Genomic DNA, 25,349 nt, shown 5'->3' with positions numbered 1-25,349 from the left:
TGATATAAATGACGAATTGATGGGTGCTGACGAGTTGATGGGTGCAGCACACCAACATGGCACAAGTATACATATGTAACAAACCTGCACATTATGCACATGTACCCTAGAACTTAAAGTATAATAAAAATAAATAAATAAAATAAAATAAAATAATTAAAATTGGATACTTAGTTTTCAAAGCATAAATCAAAAATTGTAAATAAAGGAAATCTCAAAATCAGTCTAGTAGAAAGCAGAAAATTGGTGAAAGAAGCACAGGAAAAGTATAGTAAGCTGAATATTACTGTTGAAGGGTGAAGGTGCTTTTTCTGAGAACATAAATCTACCAATATCTCAGACCTAAATTTGAAATAATGTGGCAAGATGATAAGAAGTTAAAGACATTTTACACAATGGAATCATGGTCAAATCATTAATAGGGCCTCAATTTCAAAACTATTTAGTAGTTTTTTGTTATCAAGGGTTGTGAAGTCAGAGACTGAAATCTTTGAGTCTCAGTGTTTTATTTGTAAAATGCGAGGATAACTGCTTCATAATATTGTTAAGAGAACTGGGTTACATCCTGTATATGATGGTGACCTTACACGTAGGAGGGATTCCACAATTGATGTTAACTATTACTTTTTTCCCTAAGATTTCAGTATCTTTACATAAAGAGATTCAATTTTTAAGAATAAAGTTACGTTCTAAAATACACCATATATGAATAATTTATTTTCTTTCTTTGTAAAATAAAATGTTTGATCTACATAGTAATAGCTTTTAATTTACTCAACACATGAAATGTCTACACTTAACATTACTATGAGAGAAAACAGTGATAGGTAAATCACAGAATTCATCCCCTTGACAGACGAGCAGGATTTTCATGGAGAAAGACGGGCAAGACACCAGCTCAGGAGCAGTAGTGGAATAATGATTCTTCTGTTTTATGGTTGGCAGACTCTGCCTCCTGGTGGCTTATTTCTTACATTGGTTTGTCATTTTTCACCATGAGTTCATCATGAGCAGGAGGTTGTGTGTTTAAGTTATCCATTTGTCACTATAGGGCTTCAGGTTCCACCCAAAAGATCCCAGGGTCCCACACTTGTTTTAATACTAATTTCTTAGCTCATCATGTCTTCATTATGCAATAATATACATTTGGGACCGGGCTCGGTGACTCATGCCTATAATCCCAGCACTTTGGGAGGCTGAGGCAGACAGATCACCTGAGGTCAGGAATTCGAGACCAGCCTGACCAACATGGAGAAACCCTATCTCTATTAAAAATACAACATTAGCTGGGTGTGATGGTACATGTCTGTGATCCCAGCTACTCGGGAGGCTGAGGCAGGAGAATTGCTGGAACCTGGGAGGCAGAGGTTGCAGTGAGACTAGATTGTGCCACTGCACTCCAGCCTGGGCAACAAGAGTGAAACTCCATCTCAAAAAAAATACACACACACACACACACACACACACACATTTGGATTCCCCACTGAATCACTGTACACATTTGGGTTTTCTAGTTATGTCAGAGACGTTTCAGCCCCCATACAAGACTCCTGTCAGGTGACAAACTTCTTTACTCTTTTCCTTGCTGGTTGATGGGGTTTTTCCAGTATCCCTTCAATTGATTAAGAAGTTTAATTGATGCAGGCTAAAAGCTCATTGCTGTCATTTAAGAGAGTAATATTATAAACTTTTACTTATTTATTTGAGATGGAGTTTCACTCTTTTACCCAGACTGGAGTGCAATGGCGCAATTTCGGCTCACTGCAACCTCTGCCTCACGAGTTCAAGTGATTCTCCCACCTCAGCCTGCCGAGTAGCTGGGACTACAGGCACCCGCCACCACATCCGGCTCATTTTTGTATTTTTAGTAGAGATGGGGTTTCACCATGTTGGCCAGGCTGGTCTCGAACTCCTGACCTCAAGTGATCCACTCACCTCGGCCTCCCAAAGTGCTGGGATTGTAGGTGTGAGCCACTGTGCCTGGCCATAAACTTCTTAATATCATTGCATGTTATACAATTTACTTAAGTAACGATCAATGTAAAGATATTAAAAACCGTAAGTATGCAGTCAGTTGTCCCGCAAGGCTTATACTTTAATTTTTTAACAGTTTACACATTTTATCAGCAAGTTTTGGCAACTGCAACATTGTTTTTACATCCATGAACTTAATTTAGCTCTATAATTAAAATTTTCTCTTACCAAGCTCCAAATCACTGCTATGCTTAAATAATTCTAGGAAAATACTAGTGTCCCTTGGTTGTTTGCCTGCTAAATGTTGGGTAATGGCTGTGTGTGGAATTAGTAAACCTTTGAGTCCTATACCTCGACAGCTAGTCTGGGGTGATGGTTAAGTGCTTGGATCTTGGAACTGGACTGTCTAGAGTTGTACTCCAGCTCAACCACTTACTAACGTTAAAAAGTTAATGAGTTCTCTGTAACTTAGTTATCTGATCTGCATAAAGTATGATCACGGTAGCTTTTTTGCACTTATTATGCACATTAAATGAGATCATGTAGTTAAAAGAGTGCTTAGTTCATAGGAAGAGATGAATAAGACTTAGGTACCACTAATTGTTCCATTAAGCAAACATTTATTAACTGCCTATTATGAGCTAGGTTGTGTTTGGATAATATTGGTGGTAGCTCCAGGGAAATGCTAGCTGCTGCTGCTGCTGCTGGTGGTTTTTGGAACTAAGCATATGTATTCACAAACCCAACTATTTTAGTTTGCGTTCTTCATCTCTTTACCTAGCTGACCTAAAAAAGGCAACCTCATGGAGTCTAAACAATATCTTCTCAAAAGTCTGAATTTTATATTTTCTGGATTGGGTCACACATTATTGTGGACAATTGCTACACAATATTTTAAAACCATTCTTCCACTTACTGCTGCCTAAGAGAATGGCCTGATATTTAAAATCTTCTCATTCAAAAAGTCTCAGATTTGATATTATATTAATCCTGTGTTTGTTGAAAATATTTTCTGAAAAGAAATTATAGCACATTTATCAAAATGCTCAATTAAGAGTGAATAAAATGGAAAATCCACATGGTCATATATCTTATCAAGATGGACTATATTACTAGGCAACATTTATGTCAAAAGATTCATTTATGTTCTTGTACACAAATTCAGCTTTTCACATAGTAGATGTCTACATCTGTATATTCTGCATTATCCCATAAGCTAAATGGAATTTCTAGAACATTAATTAATCATCTATTTTCTGCTACCATGCAACATCTATTCTTGACTCTTCCTAGATTAAAGTAGGTCCTCAATAAACACTTGTTAAAGAAAAAAAAAAAAGGAAGGAAGAATGGATGGGGAGGGAAAGAGGAGGGAGGGAAGAAGGAAGAAAAAAGAAGGAGGGGAGGGAATAAGGAGCAAAGTTGTTCACTAGCTTCTGTCTAGTTCTACTTTCCTAGTGTCCATTATCAAGGTTATTCCCTGAAGTATACAATGTTCACACTTAACTGAGAGATTTAATTTAGATTTTCAGAGGCCAAGACCTAGGCTTGTACTATGCAAGTTTTTTGGTTTGAAATGCCTGACTACAGCTTCATTCCAGAGTGCAAATTATTTCACCTATACTTTTTAAGTAGTGAGAAAAATGACTGTTTTCTAGACTTGAGGTTCATGAAAACTGCCTTGAGGTTCATGAAAACCATTTAGAGTGGTTTGTAATGAGGTGAAAAAAAAATCTATACTAAACTTGGGTGTAGGATATCAAAAACTATTTATCATACTAAATCTAGCTTAAATCTACAACTTGACATTGGATAATACAGGCAATATGAAAACAGAAAGTACAAAATAACACATTTGGAAAATGTTTAAGAATTGTTTAAATGAGAGTAAAACTGACAAAAAACTATAAGCAGTCATGGATGTTATCCATGTATTAATTATGTGACATGGCTTGGAACAGACACAGAACAAGCTACTAATTAACCAAAACCTGAAATGTCAATGGCTAAGATTATTTTGTTGTCCATTTTGTGATGATATTGTGGACTACAGAGTTTACAGATCTAAATATGTCACGATCACCATATATTATATGCATCAAAATATCACTATGCACCGCATGCATATGCATTATTTTCAACTAAAATTAAGTTAAATTAAAATTAAAAAAGATGGAGATGCTTTCACATTGTACAAATTGGAAGTAAATTTTAGCTGTATGTAAACTAAATGAAACTAAACCACCACTAGAATTTAAATTTAACACAATTATTTTTAATTAAAGTTCTTATTGTGAGATAACTATGAATTCACATGAAGTTTTAAGCAATAATATGGAGCAATCTCAAAATACCCTTTATCCAGTTCCCCCGTTGGTAATATCTTTCAAAACTAGAGTACAATATCATAACTAGGATATTGACACAAATACCGTAAAGATACAAAACATCTCCATTACCACAAGGATTGATAATCTTCTTCATGTTGCTCTCTAATAGCTGTATCCACTTTTCTCCTATCCCATTTCCCTCCTTAACTTTTTGCAATCCCTAATATGTTATCCATTTATTTTTATTTTATTTATTTATTTTAAAGACAGGTCTCACTCTGTTGCCCAAACTAGAGTGTATTGGTATGATCATAGCTCACTGCAGCTTTGATCTCCTGAGCCCAAGTGGTCTTCCTGCTCCAGCTTTCCAAAGCACTGAGAGTACAGGTGTAAGCCATTGAACTCACCTAGCCTGTTATCCATTTCTAAAGGAATTTGGTCATTTCAAAAATGTCATATGAATGGAATAAAAAAATTAGTCACTTTTTGGAATCCTCATCTTTCACTCAATCTGATTCTTTGGTGATTCATCCAGGTTGTTGCATGCATCAATAGTTTGCTTCTTTTCATTGCTGAGTGGTATTCTAGGGTATGGATGTGCTACAGTTTATTCAACCATTCACTCAACTGAAGGCCATCTGGGTTGTTTCTAGAAATTGGCTATTGCAAAGAATGTTGTTTCTAGATAATGGCTAGTACAGTTAACAGAATGCTGTTATAAACATCTGTGTACAGGTTTTCGTGTGAACATAACTCTTCATTTCTCTGGGATAAACAACTATGAGTGCAACTGCTGGATTATATGGTAGCCGCATGTTTAGTTTTTGGTTTGTTTTTAAGAAACTGCCAAACCCTTTGTTACAGAGTTTCTATACCACTTTATATTCTCGGCAGCAATGTATAATGATTCAGTATCTCTATAACGTCCCAAGCATTTGGTATTGACGTTATTATCGATTTTTTTTCACTATTCCGGTCAGCGTGTAGTGATATCGCACTGTGGATTTACCTTGTATTTCCCTAATGGTTACTGATGTTGAAAACCTCTTCGTGTTTTTGTTTTGCCATCTGTATATTCTCTTCAGTGAAATGTTTATGTTTTCTGCCCATTTTCTAATTGGATTGTTTAAATTTTTTGTTAATGCATTTCACTGATGTATGATTTTCATTGTTTGACTATATCATCCATTTTCTATTCATTGGAAGGACAGAATATATTATTCCTTTAAAATACTCAAAGGAGAGTTAAGCATGAAGTCAAGGATCAAGGCTGGGAACTAGAATGTGCTTATGAAGAGAAACCATGTGTGAAGTTTGATATTTGTCTTTCCTTTCGTGTTGAAACTGGCCCAATTTTCCAACAAGCCAGATGCCCATAGAACTGAAGATTGAGAAGCCTACAGTTTCACCTACAGATGCACCTGCTGCCTCTGACCAATTCCTATTCCTTACCCTTCCTCAATTCCTGTTTTCCTTCACGTGGTTACCATGAGACACTAGACCCTTCATTCAAGCACTTGCTGCCTGTTGACCAACTTCTCTTCCTTTCCCTTCCTCTTTTCCTTCCCATCTATATAAATCCTTTAGTTGGGGAGGAGGAATGGAGTTGAGATTTGGCTATCATCTCTCTGGCTGACATTTATCTGCAATATAATAAAGCCTTCTTCCCTGGCAATACTCCTTGTCTCAGTGATAGACTGAATCCATGGTGTTTGGTTACAGTGTTATGGAGACACCCATTTTCAGAGTTTTTCAAAACTCTCTGCTTTGAACATTTTTCTTATACCTCTTGGACACACAGATCAGTATTTTTTCTAGTGAACATACAAAGGAAGAATATGGCTATGTAATAGGATAGTATGTGCAGCTTCAATTTTACTTACTACTGCCAAATTGTTATTGTTTTACCAATTTATACTCCTGCCAAGAGTATACTAAATTTTTAATTGTTTGCTCCACATCCATAGGAGTCCTTGGTACCAGCTTTTTAACTTTTGCTCAACATTTGGGTATTTAGGCTTTATTTGCATTTTCCTGATCACTATAGTGGGAGGGCATCTTTTTATAGGTTTATTAGTTGCCTTTCCTATTTCCTCTTAGGTGTGATACCTATGTATGTCTTTTGTCAATTTGTCTATGCTAAAGCAATTAGAAGTTCTTTAATTTTAATTTTTATTATTATTATTTTTTAAGAAACAGGTCTTACTCTGTTGCCCAGACTGGAGTGCAGTGACACAATCACAGCTCACTGTAGCCTTGAACTCCTGGGCTGCAGTGAGCCTCCTACCTCATCGTCCTGAGTTGTTGGGACTACAGGTGCACACCACCACATCTGACTATTGATTTTTATTTTTTGTAGAGATAGAGTCTCACTATGTTTCCCAAAGTGGTCTTGAACTCCTGGCTTAAAGGCATCCTTCTGCCTCAGCTTCCCAAAGTGCTGAGATTACAGCTGTGAGTCACCATGCCTGGCCAGGGGTTATTTATAGAGGCAGTAGTATATGGTGGTTACAAGCACAGGTACTGAAGCTTAAATCTTGGAATCTGATCCATGCTCATAAAAGCCAGATTCCAGAATTGGGGAGTGGGGAGTAGAGTCAAGACAAAAGGCGAATTCATCAGGAAGACAGACCCCGCCTCATTTAAGACAGGAAGCAGCACATGTGTTTGGTAGTAGAAGGTATACACAAGGGTTCTATATGAAAAACTAAAAAAAAAAAAAAATCGATATCATATTAATCATCAGATTATCCTCCTATTTTGTGCTTTCATGGAGAAGTTGGCACTCTAATAACAAGTGAGGGTATTGTATTTTTTCTCACTATAGACCTACTAAGTGAGTTGTGCATGGCACTATGTCATGTTAACGCTCTTCTGTCTGTGAGATATTATCTGAACATTCATCATATACGAGAACGGCATAATTTTTTTAAATAGAATATGTCAACAGATCTCAATGCCCTTCCTTTGCTTTAAAAACAAACATTTCAGTTTTCCTTGGATATTTACTCGTCATGAATAACTCACCCGCTGACAACATTCTCCCTTTCTAACATTACCTCCTAAATGACAGATACCCTTAGCCAGGTTATGGGAGGCAAACAATAACAGCTTGTGCTCTAAGCTTACCACTTGATGGGATCTCATCAAGGCCCAGCTATCAGTGAACACAGGCACGAAGTTTAACGAACACCCATCCAACCAGACAACGTGTGAGACCAAACACATAGGATGAATTCTGGCCTCAAGTGAAAGGGCATTTAAATGGAAATACAATGAAAACTCCTGCTTAGAAAAGTAATAGATCGCACAGTTTTAGATGATACAGATATTAATGCAGTCTATTTTAACAACACAACTAAACAAATATTCTGAATTTTACTTTTTCTCCCTTTCCTATGCTTACATTTCATGAAGGATTAATTGAAAACTTTACCTAAAGTGTGTTAAATGCTTTATAGTTTCCAAAATACTCTTTCACCCATTGTTATAGCATTTGGTGGCCCTGAAAACAATTTGCAACTCATATTATAATCATTTCTTACATGTAAAGAAAGTGGCTTATAGATTCTAAGTAGTTTGCCCAAGATCATGAGTAGTAAGTGGCAGAGTTGACATTCAAATCCAGGTCTGTCTCCAGCTACATGGCGAGTGATCTTTTGTCACGTCTAGGAGCCCACTGTGAAACTTTGTTGGCTAAATACCTCATACTTCAGGAAATAAACTCAATAGGTCACAGGGTCTTCATCGCCCCAACAAAAAGAAAAAGAAATGCATCCTAAGGCAAAAGTAATCCCTGTGTTTAGTGAGTGGTGTTACCTGAAAATGGAGTCTGTGTATGCATTGGAAGAATAGAACATGTGGTTCCTTTAATAGATTCAAAGAAGGGTCAACATTGATGCAAAGGAATGAGTCTAGGAACTAGGGTATTTGTATGGAGAGAATCTCTGTGTGAAAGTTTTGATATCTGATTTTCCTTTTGTACTCTCAGTGCAGCCATATTCTGGGTTCTAAGATTCTAATTAGGATCAATGCTTTTGTAAAATCTATAACATGCAAATAAGCCATGTGTTGGTGTTTTTGTTTTGAATTGACGGATGGGACCAAAAAGAGATGTGGTTTTCCTCCAATAGAATCTTTGTTGAAAACAGCATGTTGATTATAGCAGATGATCAAGTCAGGGGTCTCAGACTCTTAGGCAGCAACTAGAACAGAATAATCCATGGCCAAAACTATTGTTGGGAGTTGCAAGGAAAAGTACACAATGCTGAGAAGCAGCGCACAGTAAACAACTCCGTGGGAGATATAAAATAATCTCAAAATATAAGAGAATGGTTGGGACTTCAAAGAGGCAGAGGAGGTGACCCTTCTTGTTGAATGTAAATTTCCAGAAAAGGTAATAATTATGTTCATACTTCTCCTTCTATATTCTACCAGTAGTTTTAACTTCCTTGGTGCAAAATAACAAAGAAGATGTTGAAGCATTCTTACCAAATTAAGAAATATTTAGAAAGTTGGGGTAATGTGTATATATACAAAAGACCACCAATGCCTCATTTCAAATTTTGATTTTTTTCACAAATTCTGCCTTTCAAAGGATTTTTTTGTTGTCATGAAAAACCTACTAAATAAAATGCTAGTTCTCTTCATGAATCTACATAGGACATGCATTTTCATGGACTCATTCCTAAGAAGTTATAAGGAAAAGCAACTAGCACATTTGCTTTCTCTTCTCTGTGCATAGCATTTCATATATTTTCAGAGCTCACCACATATGAGAAGATACAATGGATATATTGAGTGCTGTGTTATGTATAATGATTCTGATTCAGGGCGTTCACACTGAAGTTAATAAATTTAACAGAAATTTTCTGAAGTGCTAGTTTTTAAACAAATTATTTCAGAAACAGAATTTTAAGTAATTTGCAGTGTGTGTGTGCAAAATAAGTGAAGCGATACAAAACGATCACTTCCCCAGAGGTCTAGGAAAACAAAGTGACTCTATTATGGATATGTCAGTTATTTGCTACCATTGATTGTTTGCCTACTCAATGATCTGGCTATATTTACATTAATAAAATTTTCTAAAATATTTAACAGTGCTTAAGCTACTTAGAAAAAAAACATATATTTGTGGCTTGGAAGTGTAGAGAAAAATAAGTAGAAGATTTTCAAGGGAGCAACATATATCAGAAACTTCTAATATGAAATAGAATATACTACGTCTTAGCCAAAGATAAATTATCTGTAGTTCCAGGTCAACACTCTGCCCTTAATCATTCTACAAATAAAAAAAATTAAGTACTGAAATATCTGCTTGAAATTATTGTATGAGTTTTTTTCCTAATGATGTTCATTACTACATGGATAAAGTAATAATTAAAAAAACATAAGTGCATTCTGAAATCACTGCAAACCATCTATCTATAAAAATAAAACTGTTCACAATCTCCCTACATCTAAAGAAACATAGTAAATTGTAAAAGTTTTACTTATATGCTCCCATTATATTTTGTGTTCAAATGGAAAAACAAAATAAAAAGTATTTTTTTCTCTAAGCTTGACTATATTTTAATTTATCTTCTGCTTAGACATTTTTTGAAAACCTCACGAGAAACAAAATTGCTTAGTAAAAAGCTTAACACCATTTGAAGTATTATTTTATGCTTTTCACAATACATGTTTTGCTATGTTTTATATTCTTTTGACTACCAAGAAAATTCAGCTCTGATTATAATGAAGCCAACAAAGTAATTAATTTCAATGTTCTGCCTTATAATTTGGGGATTTTCTGAAAAATAACTTAAAAGAAACCCTAAAAGACTAAAGAATATTCTCACCATTCTTTCATCATTCAGGAGCCATATGTACCTCTAACTTTGGTAAAATTTTATTTGCTGAATGACCCCCCAGTGAAGTCAAAAAGAGTCAAGATAACTCATTAAAATATGACCTGTAAAATCCTTAGGGCTCACGAATGCTGATGAAAAGAAATCCATGAATTCACATAAAATATTATTTTACCCTTCTTTTAACCTTAAGTCTCTATGTCACTTCAATTGCTAGCACTCAGAATAATGATCCCTCAGCTCATAAGTCTGAAGAACTAAGTATGCTTTCTTGCCACCAACAGGTGAGCATAAAAGAAGACAAAGCAATGATCAATGATTATATGTGGATATATTAAATGGCACATTGTGAATGGAAAATAAAATGTATCAGCATTTGTAACCTATAACAAAGTCCTCAATGAGTCATTCATGGAATTTTTAGTGGCAAAACCCTAATACATATGGTCTAATTTATAAAGTAAATTCATAACCATATGGTCTAATTTATTAAAAGAATAGTAATTCATCCAAGTCCATTTTTAATAGCTTCTATTTTTTATTCATGGAGGCATAATACTCACCACAAAATAATATAACGGTTTTAAATCAGGACCACAAAATAATATAAGGGTTTTAAATCAGGACTACAAAACTAGTCTTTTTTTTTGGAAAACATAATTTCTTTTAGACTGCATAGATAATTCTATCATCAGCTCTCAATTTCCCCAAATCTTCCACTTTGTAAATTATTATTATAGGTTCACATTTTTCTCCCTATTCATAGTTAAGCTTCTTTAAGCACTATAAATGTCTTATTTTTTCTAACATTATACGAGTCTACAATGAGCCATTTATTATGGAGGACACAAAACTAAATTGTACCTACATCTGACTTTCAAGGTAGTGGTAGTAAGCGACAAGATGCAGAAGGGAAAATATTCAATCTGGGTCTAGAAAGATGTTCAGGATTTGGTTATCTCAAAATCTACATGTGTGTGTTGGCAGGGGAAGGATGGAGAGGAGGCAAACATTCCAAATGTAGAAAAAGACATGGATTTAACAAAGGCACAGATAAGAAAAAGGCATAAATAAGAGCATGGAAGACACATGTGTATTAATAATATGTGGTTACCCTGGCTTATTAAGAAAGATTGTAAGGGAATAGCTATTTTATTTTATTCATTTTTTTTTTTGAGATGGGGTATATTAGTCTGTTCTCATGCTGCTAATAAAAACATACCAATGAGTGGGTAATTTATAAAGGAAAGAAGTTTAATTGACTCACAGTTCCACATGCCTGGGGAGACCTCAGAGTCATGGCTGAAGACAAGTGAGGAGCAAAATCATGTTTTACATGGTGGGAGGCAGGAGAGCTTGTGCTCCCACTTATAAAACCATCGGATCTCCTGAGACTTATTTACTACCAGGAGAACAGTACAGGGGAAATCGTCCCCATGATTCAATTATCTCCAGCTGGCCTCGTTTTTGACACATGGGTATGATTACAATTCACGGTGAGATTTGGGCGGGGAAACCGCCAAACCACATCATGGGGTCTCGCTATGTTGTCCATGATGGTCTCAATCTCTGGGACTCAAGTTTAGTGATTGTGTTAAATTTCACACCTTGCTCTCTGAAAAGATGAAGAATGATGGCCTTCCCAGAAGAAAGAGGGTTCTTAGAGACTGAAAGATGGGATTTGGAGAAAAAGTAGAGGGTATAACACGCATTCTTAAGAGGGGCCAATATTGCCCCAAAGGGACAAAATTGGTTCTAGGGGAGCAGAATTTTAGATATCACACAGTTTGTGGCTTTCCAAAGCTCAGTACTATACATGCAAGTCTCATTCTTCAAAATTTAATTATTCTTGTTGGGTTTATGTAAGTATCATGTTTTCTTAAGTATCAACATGAGTGGTATTGGAGTTCTCCAAAATTACATGAAAAGTACACAAGACAAATGCTACAGTGTTGGCAAATAGATTGTTTTGATTAAATAACTTTCTTTTGATTGTTTGATCAATCTTAAAGTCATATCACTAGAGGTGGCCAGCGTGTGCCTGTTGGCTGCCACTGACTGTTGTGTTAATGCTGTTTATGTTTGATTCTCAATGATCTTGTGTGAACTTGAGTTATAAGAATTAAATTAAACATTTATATTTTCTTAATTCTACAAAAGTTATTTTATCTGTCATCATATCCATTGCTGCAAAGAAAATAATGTCAATGTCTGAATGAATATCTAGCAACTAAGTTGAAATTTGTTTTCTCATATCAAGAAAAAATTAAAAGTTAAGGTCATTCAAATAATATTCAAGGATTTCATTTTCAATTGTTTTCTTCTGCTGTTCCAAAAGCAGTTTTGGATTAGTTTTCAATTTGATTACTTCCTATCATTTGTGTTTATACAAACTGCTAATTTGCATATATAATTTGGTACATCATAACTTATTTAATTTAAACATATTACATTAGAAGTTACCCAAAAGAAATGATTACAAAGTTAAGTTAAAGCTAAATATAAGTTAATAAGTCAGACATCATTGAAAATTACAGAAACAATGAAAGCAGTGCTATGTTAAATGACACAAATAGAATCACAGTATCAGATATTCAAATGTATGATGTAGACTGTAGAGCGTAGAATAAATGCTTATTTTTTATTGTCATTAACATCATATCCTTAATTACCATCCAATAATTAGTGAATTCAGGGTCCACTCAATACATGCCAGGCTTCTCTTCCTCTGTGTATTCTCTCATTTGAAATAATGTTCTCCTTTCTTTCTTCTTTTCTATTTACTTTTATTTATTTATTTATTTTTATTTTTGAGACAGGGTCTCCCTCTGTCACCCAGGCTGGAGTGCAGTGGCACAATCTTGGCTCACTGCAACCTCCACCTTTTGGGTTCAAGCGATTCTCCTGCCTCAGCCTCCTGAGTAGGATTATAGGAACATGTCACCATGCCTGGCTAATTTTTGAATTTTTAATAGAGATGGGGTTTCACCATGTTCGCCAGGCTGGTCTCAAACTTCTGACTTCAAGTGATCTGCCTGCCTTGGCCTACAAAAGTGCTGGGATTATAGGCGTGAGCTACCACACCTGGCCTCTTGCTTCTATTTATCCAAATTCTACTTGTCTTTCAAAATCCAATTTAATTTTTTTATTTCTTCTAAACACTTTCAGCCTATAAATATTTCAGTAGTTTTTTAATTCTTAGAATATTGAATTATTCAGTAGAGTTGGCATTTATTTACTGCTTGTACATTCAATCTTTCGTTCAATTAAAAAATATGTGTTTAATACCTACTGTGTGCGAGGCACTATGCTACTTGCTACAGACAGGATAGTAAACAAGGTAGATGAGGTCCGCATCATGAAACTTCCCTAGTCACTGGAGAAAAGAACTTTTCACATACTCAGTCATCAAGCAGTGTAGCAGTGCCAGGAGACAAAGACTTAATCACATGGGAACACAATGCCACTTAATTCAAACTCATTCCATGAACCTCAGAGAGGTTCCAGTGCCAAGAATGTAGCACGTGAAGTCATAAACTACCTTTTCAGGAAAAGGATGACTTCAGAAGGAGGAGAATTAAATACTGAAGGACATTCAGGGTCCAGTGAGAAGCTCTTACAACTTCTGATAGAAAGAATCCGTGCCATACCATTGCTTTTTGCCAGCAGTTAAGCCCACTTTAAACTCACAAGCTCCATGAGACTAAAGTGTATTTAGGAAAAGCTAACTAACTATCTGTTTAAATTGCAATGAATGGAAGCAAGGGTGAAAAAAACTGGGATGGAGCTGGAAACTCAGTACTTGCAGAAGAAAGTTGTAATCCTAAATTAAAGGAATTGTTAGTTACAAATAGTCTAAGTTGGGCATAGTATATCCCAAACTGCTCAGCTTTTTTTTTGTTTTGTTTATATCTTTCACATAATACTATCCACAGCGGGAGAACCATAGCAGAATTTACCAATGAGCTTTATTGTCACAACAGATTATCAGAAAATATTCCTGACTTCTTCAGAAGATGTAAAGAAATACACTAATCTAGAAAATGTAAGTTTGTCTAAATACTTCATTTGTTAAAAAATATTTAAAACATTTATTTTAATAAAAATTCCCTCAAAGATTACAAATGCTATTGTTTTGTATATTCATTTCTTACAGAGATATCTAAGATTATTGCCATTTTAATTGCTTATTTTATCGATGCATACTAAAGTGAATCACAAGGGTTTGCTCTGTACTCCAACTCTGTGATTTGTAATTGGTAAAAATGGACTGCCAAACTTATAGCAGCATCTGAGTAAGAAATGTGATTCAGTTAGAACAATCAGACCACTGATAAGCAATTCTACCCTACTTTGGTTGCAGCACGTATTGAAAATTGTAGAAAATGAAGAGTAGGCATTAACAATTAATTAAGAACAGAGTTACTATCATGCGCTGAAAACTGTTAAAATTTTCAAGCAATGCCCTAGAAAATGAGAAGAGAAAAAAAGAAATGTTTCACCATGAAAAATTTGTTTGAAATAATCCAAATTCAAATACTATCAGTAAATAAGCAGAAGTTAAATTGAAATTAACTGGCTCTCAGGATTCCTACACAGACCAGTTGTGTGTACAGCAATTGTACCTACAAAGTTTCTGTGGGCAAATGGACAGTACCATGTGAAGCCACTGGCCTATTATATTTTAAACCAGACAAGCCACAATATTGCTTTTCTTCTCTTCCTTCTCTCAGATCTTATAATAGCTAAGATGACAATGTCTATGACTACTATGACATTTGGAGAGGCACTCTTGAGTCCGGGTGACAAATCTCTCATTATATTAATCCATGAGCAGTCAGTTTGGAAGTTGCTGACTCTACCTGGCTGCAGGCCTGATGCCTAGTTGGCTGAAATAGCTCTTTGCTGTGGCAGCATTTAAACCCATTTATACTTAGTCTGCTCTAAACTTGGCTCAGATAGAATGCTATCTTCAGTGACTTAATGGATCTCAAATGTTAGAAGCTGGAATTGCTTTTTCATATAAGAAATTCCTCCACAGACAAGCACACTAATATTTCTTAATAAATAAATGTAAACACTGAACACATAAGATAGATATCCTCATAAAATTGAAAATTCTTCAGGCTTCTTAGAAATAGAATATTAATTTTCAGGAGAGTTACAACATGGATGGAGGAAATACATCTTTATTTTCACAAACTTCAACTAAAGTTTTGGTATTTTTTTCACATTGTGAATACAGGCAACAGATCACAGGTACTAGTAGTACCTGTGACTTTCTCACCAATAGTAATAGTAGATATTTTAATATCCCATTATAATACTTTGGCTATCTCAAAAGTATCATTTATGTTTATCCCTCCTTTAAAATAATGGTAGTTACTTCATCCTCCATAAATCTTGTTTAACATACATTCACAAAGTCACTACTACAGATTTTTAAAAATATTTTAATAATTGGTATTACCTTGTTTCTAATTCATTCTTTCCTAACCAACATTAAAATGCAGCTATTCCTACAAAACTACTAGAAGAAAATATTGAAGAAATGCTTCATGACATCAGAATGGACATGGATTTTTTTGGATAAGACCTCAAATTCACAGGCAACAAAAGAAAAAATAGACAAATGATATTGCATCAAACTACAAAGCTTCTGCACAGCAAATGAAACAATCAACAGAATGAAGAGACAATCTACAGAATGGTATAAAATATTGCAAACTATTCATCCGACAAAGGGATAATATCCAGAATAAATAAGGAGCTCAAAAAATTCAATAGTCAAAAAAGCAAATAATCTGATTAAACAATGGGCAAAAGACCTTAATATACATGTCTTAAACGAGGACGCATACATGGCCAAGAGATATATGAGAAAAAAATGCTCAGCATCACTAATCTTCAGGGAAATACAAATAAAAACCATGATGGATATCACCTCATGCCTGTTAGAATGGCTATTATCAAAAAGACGAAAGATAAAGAAGTGTTAGCAAGGTTGTGGAACTTGGATAAGACCTCAAATTCACATACAACAAAAGCAAAAATAGTATAACAAGTGTTATACACCCAGTAACACTGTCCCCTTGCACACTGCTAGTGGGATTATAAATTAGTACAGCCATTATGGAAAACAACACGTTGGTTCCTCAAAAAAAAAAAAAAAAAAAAAAAATTCAAACAGAGCTACCATATAATCTACCAAACCCACTACTGGGTATATATCCAAAGGAAATTAAATCAATAGGTTGAGATATCTGTCCTCTCATGTTTATTGCAGCACTATTCACAATAGCCAAGATATGGAATCAACTTAAGTGTCCAAAAATGAATAAATGGATAAAGAAAATAGAGACTACATACACAATGGAATATTACTCATCCATTAAAAAAATGAAATCCTGTTATTTGTAGTAACATTGATAAAGCTGGAGGAAATTATGTTAAGTGAAATACACCAGGTACAGAAAGACAGACACCTCATGATCTCATTCATATGCAGGACCTAAAAACATATATCTTATAGGAACAAGGAGCAGAATAGTAGTTACCAGAGAATGTGGAGGGGACGGAGAGGTGAACACAGGGAGAGATTGGTGGAGTATGAAGTTACAGTTAGTAGGAATAAGTTCTGGTGTTTCTTGGCACAGTAAGGTGAATATAATTAAAAATAATGTATATTTCAAAATAGCTAGCAGAGAGGATTTTCACTGATCTTACCACAAAGAAATGACAGATACCTGAGGTTATAGATGTGCTAATTACCCTGATTTGATCATTATACAATGAATACATGTATCAAAACATCACACTGTACCCCATAAATATGTGCAATTATTATGTGTCAATTAAAAATAATTTAAAAAATAAAATGCAGCTGTATTAAATCTGATTTTAAAATGTCTGAGTTATATTAAATATGATAAGGAATAATTTAGATAAATGCAATAACTGTTACTAGAAGCTGGCAAGCTAAGTTAAAAAAATAAAACTGCTGAAGTTGATGAACACAATGTAGTCACCTCTCCTCTCTAACACGTGTAGAATACATCTATAGATTTATTAATATGTAGAGATGGAAATTTTTGATTTGTATGACTTCAGAGCCACTGGAAAACTTTGAGGGACAGTAACCTTTCTGACTCCTGAGTATTAGAATATTTTAAATTCTAATAGTAGAAGTTGAGTATTGCAGTTAAGAGCATGAATATTGAAGTTAGAATTTTTTTTTAATCCTGATTATTCAACGTACTGTTTGTGTGACCTGGGTCTTAATTTTGTGGTCTGTAAAATTAGAAAACAAAATATCTTCCTTGCCATCTTATTTTGAAGATTAAATGGATTCATACAGTTGGAAGACATCACATGATATAGAAAAAAATGAGGCCAGGCCTGTTGGCTCACCAATGTAATCTGGCACTTTAGAAGGCCGAGGCTGGAGAATCACGAGGTCAGGAGTTCGAGGGCAGCCTGAGCAACATGGTGAACCCCATCTCTACTAAAAACACAAAAATTAGCCAGGCGTGGTGGCGTGTACCTGTGTTCTCAGCTACTCAGGAGGCTGAGGTGGGAGAATCGCTTGAACCAGGGAGGTGGAGGTTGCAGTGAGCCGAGATTGCATCACTGCACCCCAGCTGGGGTGACAGAGCTAGACTGTGAAAACAAGAGGAGAGGAGGGGAGGGGAGAGGAAGGGAGGGGAGGGGAGGGGAGGAGAGGAGAAAGAAAGGGAAAGAAAGGGAAGGGAAGGAAGGGAAGGATGGAAGGATGGAAGGGAGAGAGAGAGAGAGGGCAGGAGGGAGGGAAAGGAAGGGAAAGGGAAGAGGAATTAGTCAATATTTGGACTGCACACAAGAGTAGCAGCACTAGTGGGAGTAGAAATAGAAACGTAATGGCAACAATCATAGTGATGATGTCATTCTTTAGAGCTGATTATATACTTCTCTGTAAAGCAAAAACTCCTGGGCTCCTGGGATAAATTAAACTAATGTGTTAGCACCCTAACGGACATCTTTTCTTCATGACAGAAGAGATTCCAGTGGAACTAGCTTCATAGGAGTCCTACCTGGAAAGTAGAGACACTGAAAGGTAAAGAACATGGGAACAGAAGAAGTTTAAAAGGAAATCTCACATATTCAAAAATATGCCTGGAATAATTATTGCCATGTTCTCTAAGATGATATAAAAAAATATTTATTTTCTATAACTAAAGCATTGTGATGTGGCAACTAACTAAATTAAACTCTGGGTGTGTTGATATCTTGCGTGGTTATACCTTAGTGAAAAGAAAATAAATCTTGGGGCCCTAGAATCACTTAAAAGTAGAGCTGGGAACTGCTTAGGGCAATTCTATCCAGTCATCTCTCTGCTCACTGAGATACATGCATATCCAATTGCCTCCCTTGGAAAGGCTAATCAGAAACTCAAAGGAATGCAACCATTTGTCTCTTATCTACTTATGACCTGGAAGCCCCCTCCCCACTTCGAGTAGTTCCCCTTTGCTTTGAGTTGTCCCACCTTTCTGGACCAAATCAATGTTCATCTTCATATGTTGATTGATGTCTCTTGTCTACCTAAAAATGTATAAAACCAAGGTGTGCTTGGACCACCTTGGGCACATGTAGTCAGGACCTCTGGAGGCTGTGTCATGGGCACATGTCCTTAACTTTGGTAAAATAAACTTCCTAAATTGACTGAGATCTGTCTCAGATACTCAGTGGTTCTCACCTTAAAATGCAAAGATCAACTTTTCTCCAATTATTTGGCCAAGTACATTAGTACAATATAACAAAACTATGCGGATTACACTGCTAAGATGCTGAAACAATTCTGAAAAAGCACTAAAAATGTAGTTTAATTGATTTACAGTCCAAAATCCACATGACAGTCTTGGAGAAGTCAAATTCCCTATCCAGATTCTATGTATCTTCTATATTATCTATACCCTTTTTCTGAAATAATGAATAAAATGCAAATAGTATACTCAAAATAACACAAAATAGTCAGCAGCTTGTCAATATCAAAATAAACCTAATTCTGAAAACCTGTCTAATTACTACTCTAGTAAAGCAGTTACAGGATGAGTATCCCTAACCCTGCAATCCAAAATCTGAAATGCTCTAAAATCCAAAACTTTTAGAGGGTCAACATGATGCTCAAAGCAAAGGTTCAAGGGAGCATTTCAAATTTTGGATTTTTGGATAAGGAATATTCAATCTGTGTTGTAAATCTTTTCAGATTAGGGCAGTGGTGAGTATGCACGCAGAGGATGTGGTGGAGATGGGTTTGGATGGATGCAGAGAGCTTACCATGAATTCAGTTGACCCTTGTCTACAACCAAGGCTCATTGCTCCCTAGACTAAGGTTAAAAGTGGACCCAGAATGGCCACAGTATTTTAGGTAAAGAAAGCTAGCTTCTCTTTATCTGATATTTTTCACAGCCTCTTGAACAAAATATTTATTTCCCTATTACATATCAAAATCGTTAGATAAAATTTTTAGGAAGACAAGTAGAAGAGCCTTAAGTTAGAATTCAGAAAAACTGAATTCACATCCTGACTTTTTTCTTAAAATACCATGTGAGCTGAGGCAAGAAATAGAACCTCTTACTCTTGCTTCCTTCATCTGTAAAATGAATAGCTGAGAGTAAGACCCCACCAACTATAAAATTATCTGAACCACTAAGCAAGATAAAGCAATGAACTAATTTAATTATGGTCTTTCAGCATAACTAGGTTGCTATATCAGGAGGGCTCTCCTGAAACACATTATTTTTTTCCACTTCTGGCTTGAATATATTATGTTTTCTATCATGACTGCATAATGGATAGTCCTAAATGCCTTCAATTAAATATATTCAAATTCCCTAAAGCATGCAGTAATCTTGATTAAAATATCAACAGTTTATTACAGATGGAATAGTTCCAAAGGAAGATAATGCTCTTCAGGTAGCAGGTGTTCCTGCATTTTATTCAAAAGGCTGATTGAAAAGACGAAAGGTCTTTTGTTTCTTGTAGAGGCTAGACAGATTTTACCCAATGAAAACAAATTGTCAAAAACAAAGTCCATTTCAAAATTTCCCTCAAATTACTTTTAGGGTATTCATGTATACATATTACTCATCATTAATTAACCCTACCAGGGCCGGGCGCGGTGGCTCACACCTGTAATCCCAGCACTTTGGGAGGCCAAGGAGGGTGAATCACAAGGTCAGGAAATTGAGACCATCCTAGCTTACACAGTGAAATTCCGTCTCTACTAAAAATACAAAAAATTAGCCGGGCATGGTGGTGGGTGCCCTGCAGTCCCAGCTACTCCGGAGGCTGAGGCAGGAGAATGGCATGAACCCGGGAGGCAGAGCTTGCAGTGAGCCAAGATTGCGCCGGCACTGCACTCCAGCCTGGGTGACAGGAGATTCTGCCTCAAACAAACAAACAAACAAACGAAAAAAAAAAAAAAAAAACAACTTAACCCCATCAGAAACGGAGTGAACAAGTACAAACAGTGGCAGTAAAATTAAATATATTTGCACAAATGAGTTAACTTTCATCTTGTAAAATCCCTTTTCTACTCCTGAGTACTTGTTTTATTTTTTGTTTTAAATCTTACCGTGTCTGGGAAGGCAATGCTTAAATTTAATAAGAATTTATATACTGAATATAAAATGAGTTGTAAAAAGGAAAAATGAAGAAATGTTAACAAAAATAAGGATGCCATTTTTAAAAATGAACTCTTCAAAATTCAGAAAAAGATAAGGCGCGCGTTATTTTACTTAGATTAACACCCAAAAATCTCCTCCTTAGGAAAAGACATAAACCAAACCTAATTACGCCAGACTTTCTAAACTTAATTTCAGAATACCTGAGTTCAAGTCATAGTCGATTCACTTACAGTGAACCTTGATTTGAATAACTTGGCCCATTATGAGCCCTCTTCTGACTCACTCATAAAATGAAGGAAGTGGAGTACAGAGATTGTCATTGCTTTCCCACAGGCTGAATCTCATCACACAGTGTTTGGCTTGGCTCAAGCAGAGAAGTGAGAGCAGTCATCCTAGCCTGGTAAAACTCTCTGATCTCAATACAAAACAAACTGTATTTAAAAATTGTTATTCCTTTCCAAAAAGTTAACTACATCCTTTTAAGGGTTTTTTTTTTTTTTTTTTTTTTTTTTTTTTTTTTCCGCCATTCATAACTAAAGTAAACTTCAAGAAGAAGAGAAAATTAACATCAATTTCTCAATTTTTTGATCCTCTTTATTATTCACCCTTTGCTTGATTAAAGACACAAAAATTACATTTGTTTCAGTTGCATCTCTCTAATGAAAAGTAACTCTCATGTAACCAAAGGCAAAAAATGCAGAAATAGGTAGTAGGTAATATGATACAGCTTTTTACCAAATGTTCTCAAAAGCAATAGCTTTGCTTTGTTGAAGTTTCTCTGAATTTACTTTTTTATTACAGGAGTAATTTAAGAATCATATATGGCCATTCTAAGAACCATGATTCATTTTGTTTGTTTGTTTGTTTTTTTTCCTAAAAATTATTCTATGCAATGTGTATAGATCTAGGTAAAAGGGGATCTTCATTTCAATATTAAAGTCAGTGTGGAACACTTGGGGCTCGGGGTTGAGAGTAAACAAATGAGTTCTGGACATAGACATACTTGGATTCACATTCCCACTCTGTCCCTGACTGGGTATTTAGCTATAGGGTGGTAAAGTTATTTCTGTGACCCCTCTACCCCTTTAGTAAAATAAGGCTTCCATTATTTAACTCAGAGGGGTGTGCTAAGAATTCCATGAAATAACATAAGTAATGGTGTTCTATAAAAGACGTATTTATGTATGCATTGTTGTAATGATCTATAATCAGTATTACCCCATATAAATGATGCTACTGGTAAATTATTGTTCAATGGCACATGCTTTTTTATCTAATTCCATGTATGTTTCTGATTTAGATGACAGACTCTTCTTCAGGCTAGACTTGAATGTCATGCATGTAAGGCACAATGGCCATCCCTTTGCAAGGGTCGTCCTAAATAAGGATTGGCTCCAGCTCAGCCACAACCTCTGTGAGGCCACTACTTTTTTGCTTCATCCAGCAGACCCTTTTCTGAAGATCTGAGAGGGACACTTGGCGCCTACAACTTCAGTGCCTTGCTCTCAAGACTTTGCAATCAGTTTGTTGAACTAGAATAATTTCTAATGAACAGCCAGTTAGTAGGAATCTTTCTGGAGCTGCAAGACACTCAGAAAAGGAGCCACTGTGGGAGGCTAGGCAAATGTGGTCAAGGAAAGTTCGGCAAAAGGCCGAGTTTTCCTGATTGGGTGTGACTCCGCGTGGAGGGAAAAGACAGAAAACACAGAAGTGGGCCTACCTAAGAAAAGAGAGGGAGGGCCAAGCCAGAGGGAGCGCATGTGTATACTGGAACATTTTAAAAGATGAAGAGTAAAGAAAGAAATAATTCGGAGGCAGAATCCTTGCCTTTATTGGGTTTACCATCTAGCTAGGATGCTTTCAAAAGAATAAGCAAGGTAAAATCCAGCGTCTAATTCCACAGAGAGAGAGCCAAATAACTACTTTGTAATGCTGGTTGGAAACACATATCTTATTAATCACCAAGATGAAATGATTGCCCTAATATTCATGAATATAAAATCCAAATATAAGAAATTTCCTCACAATCAACGTGACTAATTAAATATAGGCATATACTTTTTAAGTGTGTGTGTGTGTATAGTAAGAAGATAGGCTTTTTAAAATGCTGTTAAATTTCCCTAAGAATCAATTACAGGAACCACAGGAATTCTATTCCTTGGTAGGAAGACTGATACCACAGAATGGTTTAATATTGCACTTTCTAGAAATATAAAGCTTGTCAGTATAACATAATTGAAATGCAAATACAACTGAGGCAAATAATGAAAGCAAAGCCCACAGAGCAGTACCAAATCTCTTACATGGTGCACACCATAGAATCAAGTATCACATTCCAAGAGTGCCAATGAAGTCCTCTTACGAGAACTTTAAGTGCTATATTTTGGTAAGTTTCCATCTTTAACTGTAAGAATGATTTGTTGTGGTTCTTGCAACATGTATTTTATTAGGCAGACTTTTCTGCATCACTATAGAAGAGTCCTACGTTATAAAGTCAATTCTGGTTTCCGATGAAACATAGACTCTGCAGACATAAACTGTTCAGAGGTAAAAGTTCTTTGGTATTCAGCTCAGGCATTTTCTCTCAGTGCCAGGGCACTTAACCAAAGCTCATGTGTGAGGAAAAAAAAAAAAACAGCAATGGTCTTCACGGCATGCTTTAAAGTAAGCTTTCTAGGAAGGAATTCCACCTAGATTCTTCAAATAAATACACACATACCTGCACACGCACACATGTATCTCCTTTCAGCTGCTGTTTTAACTCAGTAAAGAGTAAAGGTGTTTGACCAAGTCTCATTAATATTAGTATTTACTATGTTATTTTGTTCCCTGAACACTGTCACTTTGTTATACTAAATTAAAGCTCTGACAGAAACATCCAATTAATCCTCAGGAAGAAAATGCATTACCGTGTCACAGTTAATAAGCAGTTCCGTGTAATCATACCTTGATCATTCTCCTGAGTAGTTCAGTCCTTTGCACAGTGTGCTTTGAACCAGAATGTCTATTATTAGTTCCCTTAATGATCGCTCATATGTGAGGAAAAATGGATAGCCGCTCTTCTTTCAGATATACAAATAATCTATTTTCTTTTATTGGAAAGGATAGGGAAGGAAACAATGAAATAGGAAGAAATGTACGTGTCTTAATTATTATTATATAAGGAGTCTCTAGGATTCAGTCATCATCACGGGATATGATGTTGAACTCAAAGCTGGTTCTCATGCCCCAGCTTACCAAACCCCATAGATCATTTCAGCCACAGGAAATGGCACCTTTGAAAAATAGGGGGACTTCTCTAGCCAAGTCAACTCCCTCAGGCCACATGACACCTAGAGAGAGGGGGCCAGGTGTGGTGGCTCATACATGTAGTCCCAGCACTTCGAGAGGTTGAAGTGGGAGAATTGCTTGAGCCCAGGAATTGAGACAAGCCTGGGCAACATAGTGAGACCTGATCTCACAAAGAATACAAAGTTAGCCAGGCATGGCAGTGCGTGCCTGTAGTCCCAGCTATTAGGGAGTCGGAGGCAGGAAGATCGCTTGAGTCCAGGAGTTGGAGGCTGCAATGAGCCATGACTGCACCACTGCACTGCAGCCTGGGTGACAGAGCAAGACCCTGTCTCTAAAACAGAACACAATAAGTTCAGAGGCATCACAGGCCATGTTCCTACCTTGATGAGAATCTGAATGGATCCTGTGGCCTTTGCAGATATGAAATACCAGAAGCTCATGGTGCAGGCTGCACTGGATTCTCGCCACATGGTACTCCTGATGTGTGCTTTGTCACCCCGAAGGCCCACTGGAGTGGCCTCCAGATACATGAAGTGCCCTAGGAACAAGGACAGAATTCAGAGAAGACCAAAATAACAATGATGGGATTATTTTTGCGTTTCCATCATAGTTAGGGTCTTTAATTACAATTCATATGATCTGAGCTGCCAAAAGTATTTTCATCTGGAACGGAAGGAAAATCGAATAGCCTTGCCTCTAGTTTGCTGACAGAACAATTTCCAACTGTCTGTGCTTTTAGCACATGCTTCACAGTATGCAGATTAACTGATCTGATGGGATATTTACGCCATTGAATCAACAAGATAGTTACAAAAATTATTTTATTGATTTCCCAACTATCAAGTGATTGTAAAATAATGTAAAGACTACCTATGAAACCTAAAAGAAAAGAGTGATAAAATGTGCTTTTAAAAATTCAGTCATCTGGCCGGGCGCGGTGGCTCAAGCCTGTAATCCCAGCACTTTGGGAGGCCGAGACGGGCAGATCACGAGGTCAGGAGATCAAGACCATCCTGGCTAATACGGTGAAACCCCGTCTCTACTAAAAAATACAAAAAACTAGCCGGGCGAAGTGGCGGGCGCCTGTAGTCCCAGCTACTCCGGAGGCTGAGGCAGGAGAATGGCGTAAACCTGGGGGGCGGAGCTTGCAGTGAGCTGAGATCTGAGATCTGGCCACTGCACTCCAGCCTGGGTGACAGAGCGAGACTCCGTCTCAAAAAAAAAAAAAAAAAAAAAAAAAA

The 25,349-nt window shown here is 36.2% G+C and overlaps 1 protein-coding gene across 2 annotated transcripts in view; it reads right to left on the bottom strand.

The window, feature by feature from the left end:
• MALRD1 (MAM and LDL receptor class A domain containing 1) overlaps positions 1–25,349 on the bottom strand; it is a 715,118-nt gene that overhangs the window by 315,383 nt on the left and 374,386 nt on the right. For both annotated transcript variants that reach the window (XM_017869225.1, XM_017869224.1), the window contains exon 28: positions 24,489–24,646. In XM_017869225.1, coding sequence (XP_017724714.1) covers positions 24,489–24,646 — 158 coding nt within the window. The remainder of the gene's footprint in view (positions 1–24,488; positions 24,647–25,349) is intronic.

Source organism: Rhinopithecus bieti, unplaced genomic scaffold (assembly GCF_001698545.2).
Source record: "Rhinopithecus bieti isolate Rb0 unplaced genomic scaffold, ASM169854v2 scaffold_3043, whole genome shotgun sequence".
NCBI classification, from domain to species: Eukaryota; Metazoa; Chordata; class Mammalia; order Primates; family Cercopithecidae; genus Rhinopithecus; species Rhinopithecus bieti.
The sequence above is the reverse complement of the archived record's forward strand: the minus strand, read 5'-3'. Positions and strand labels throughout refer to the sequence as shown.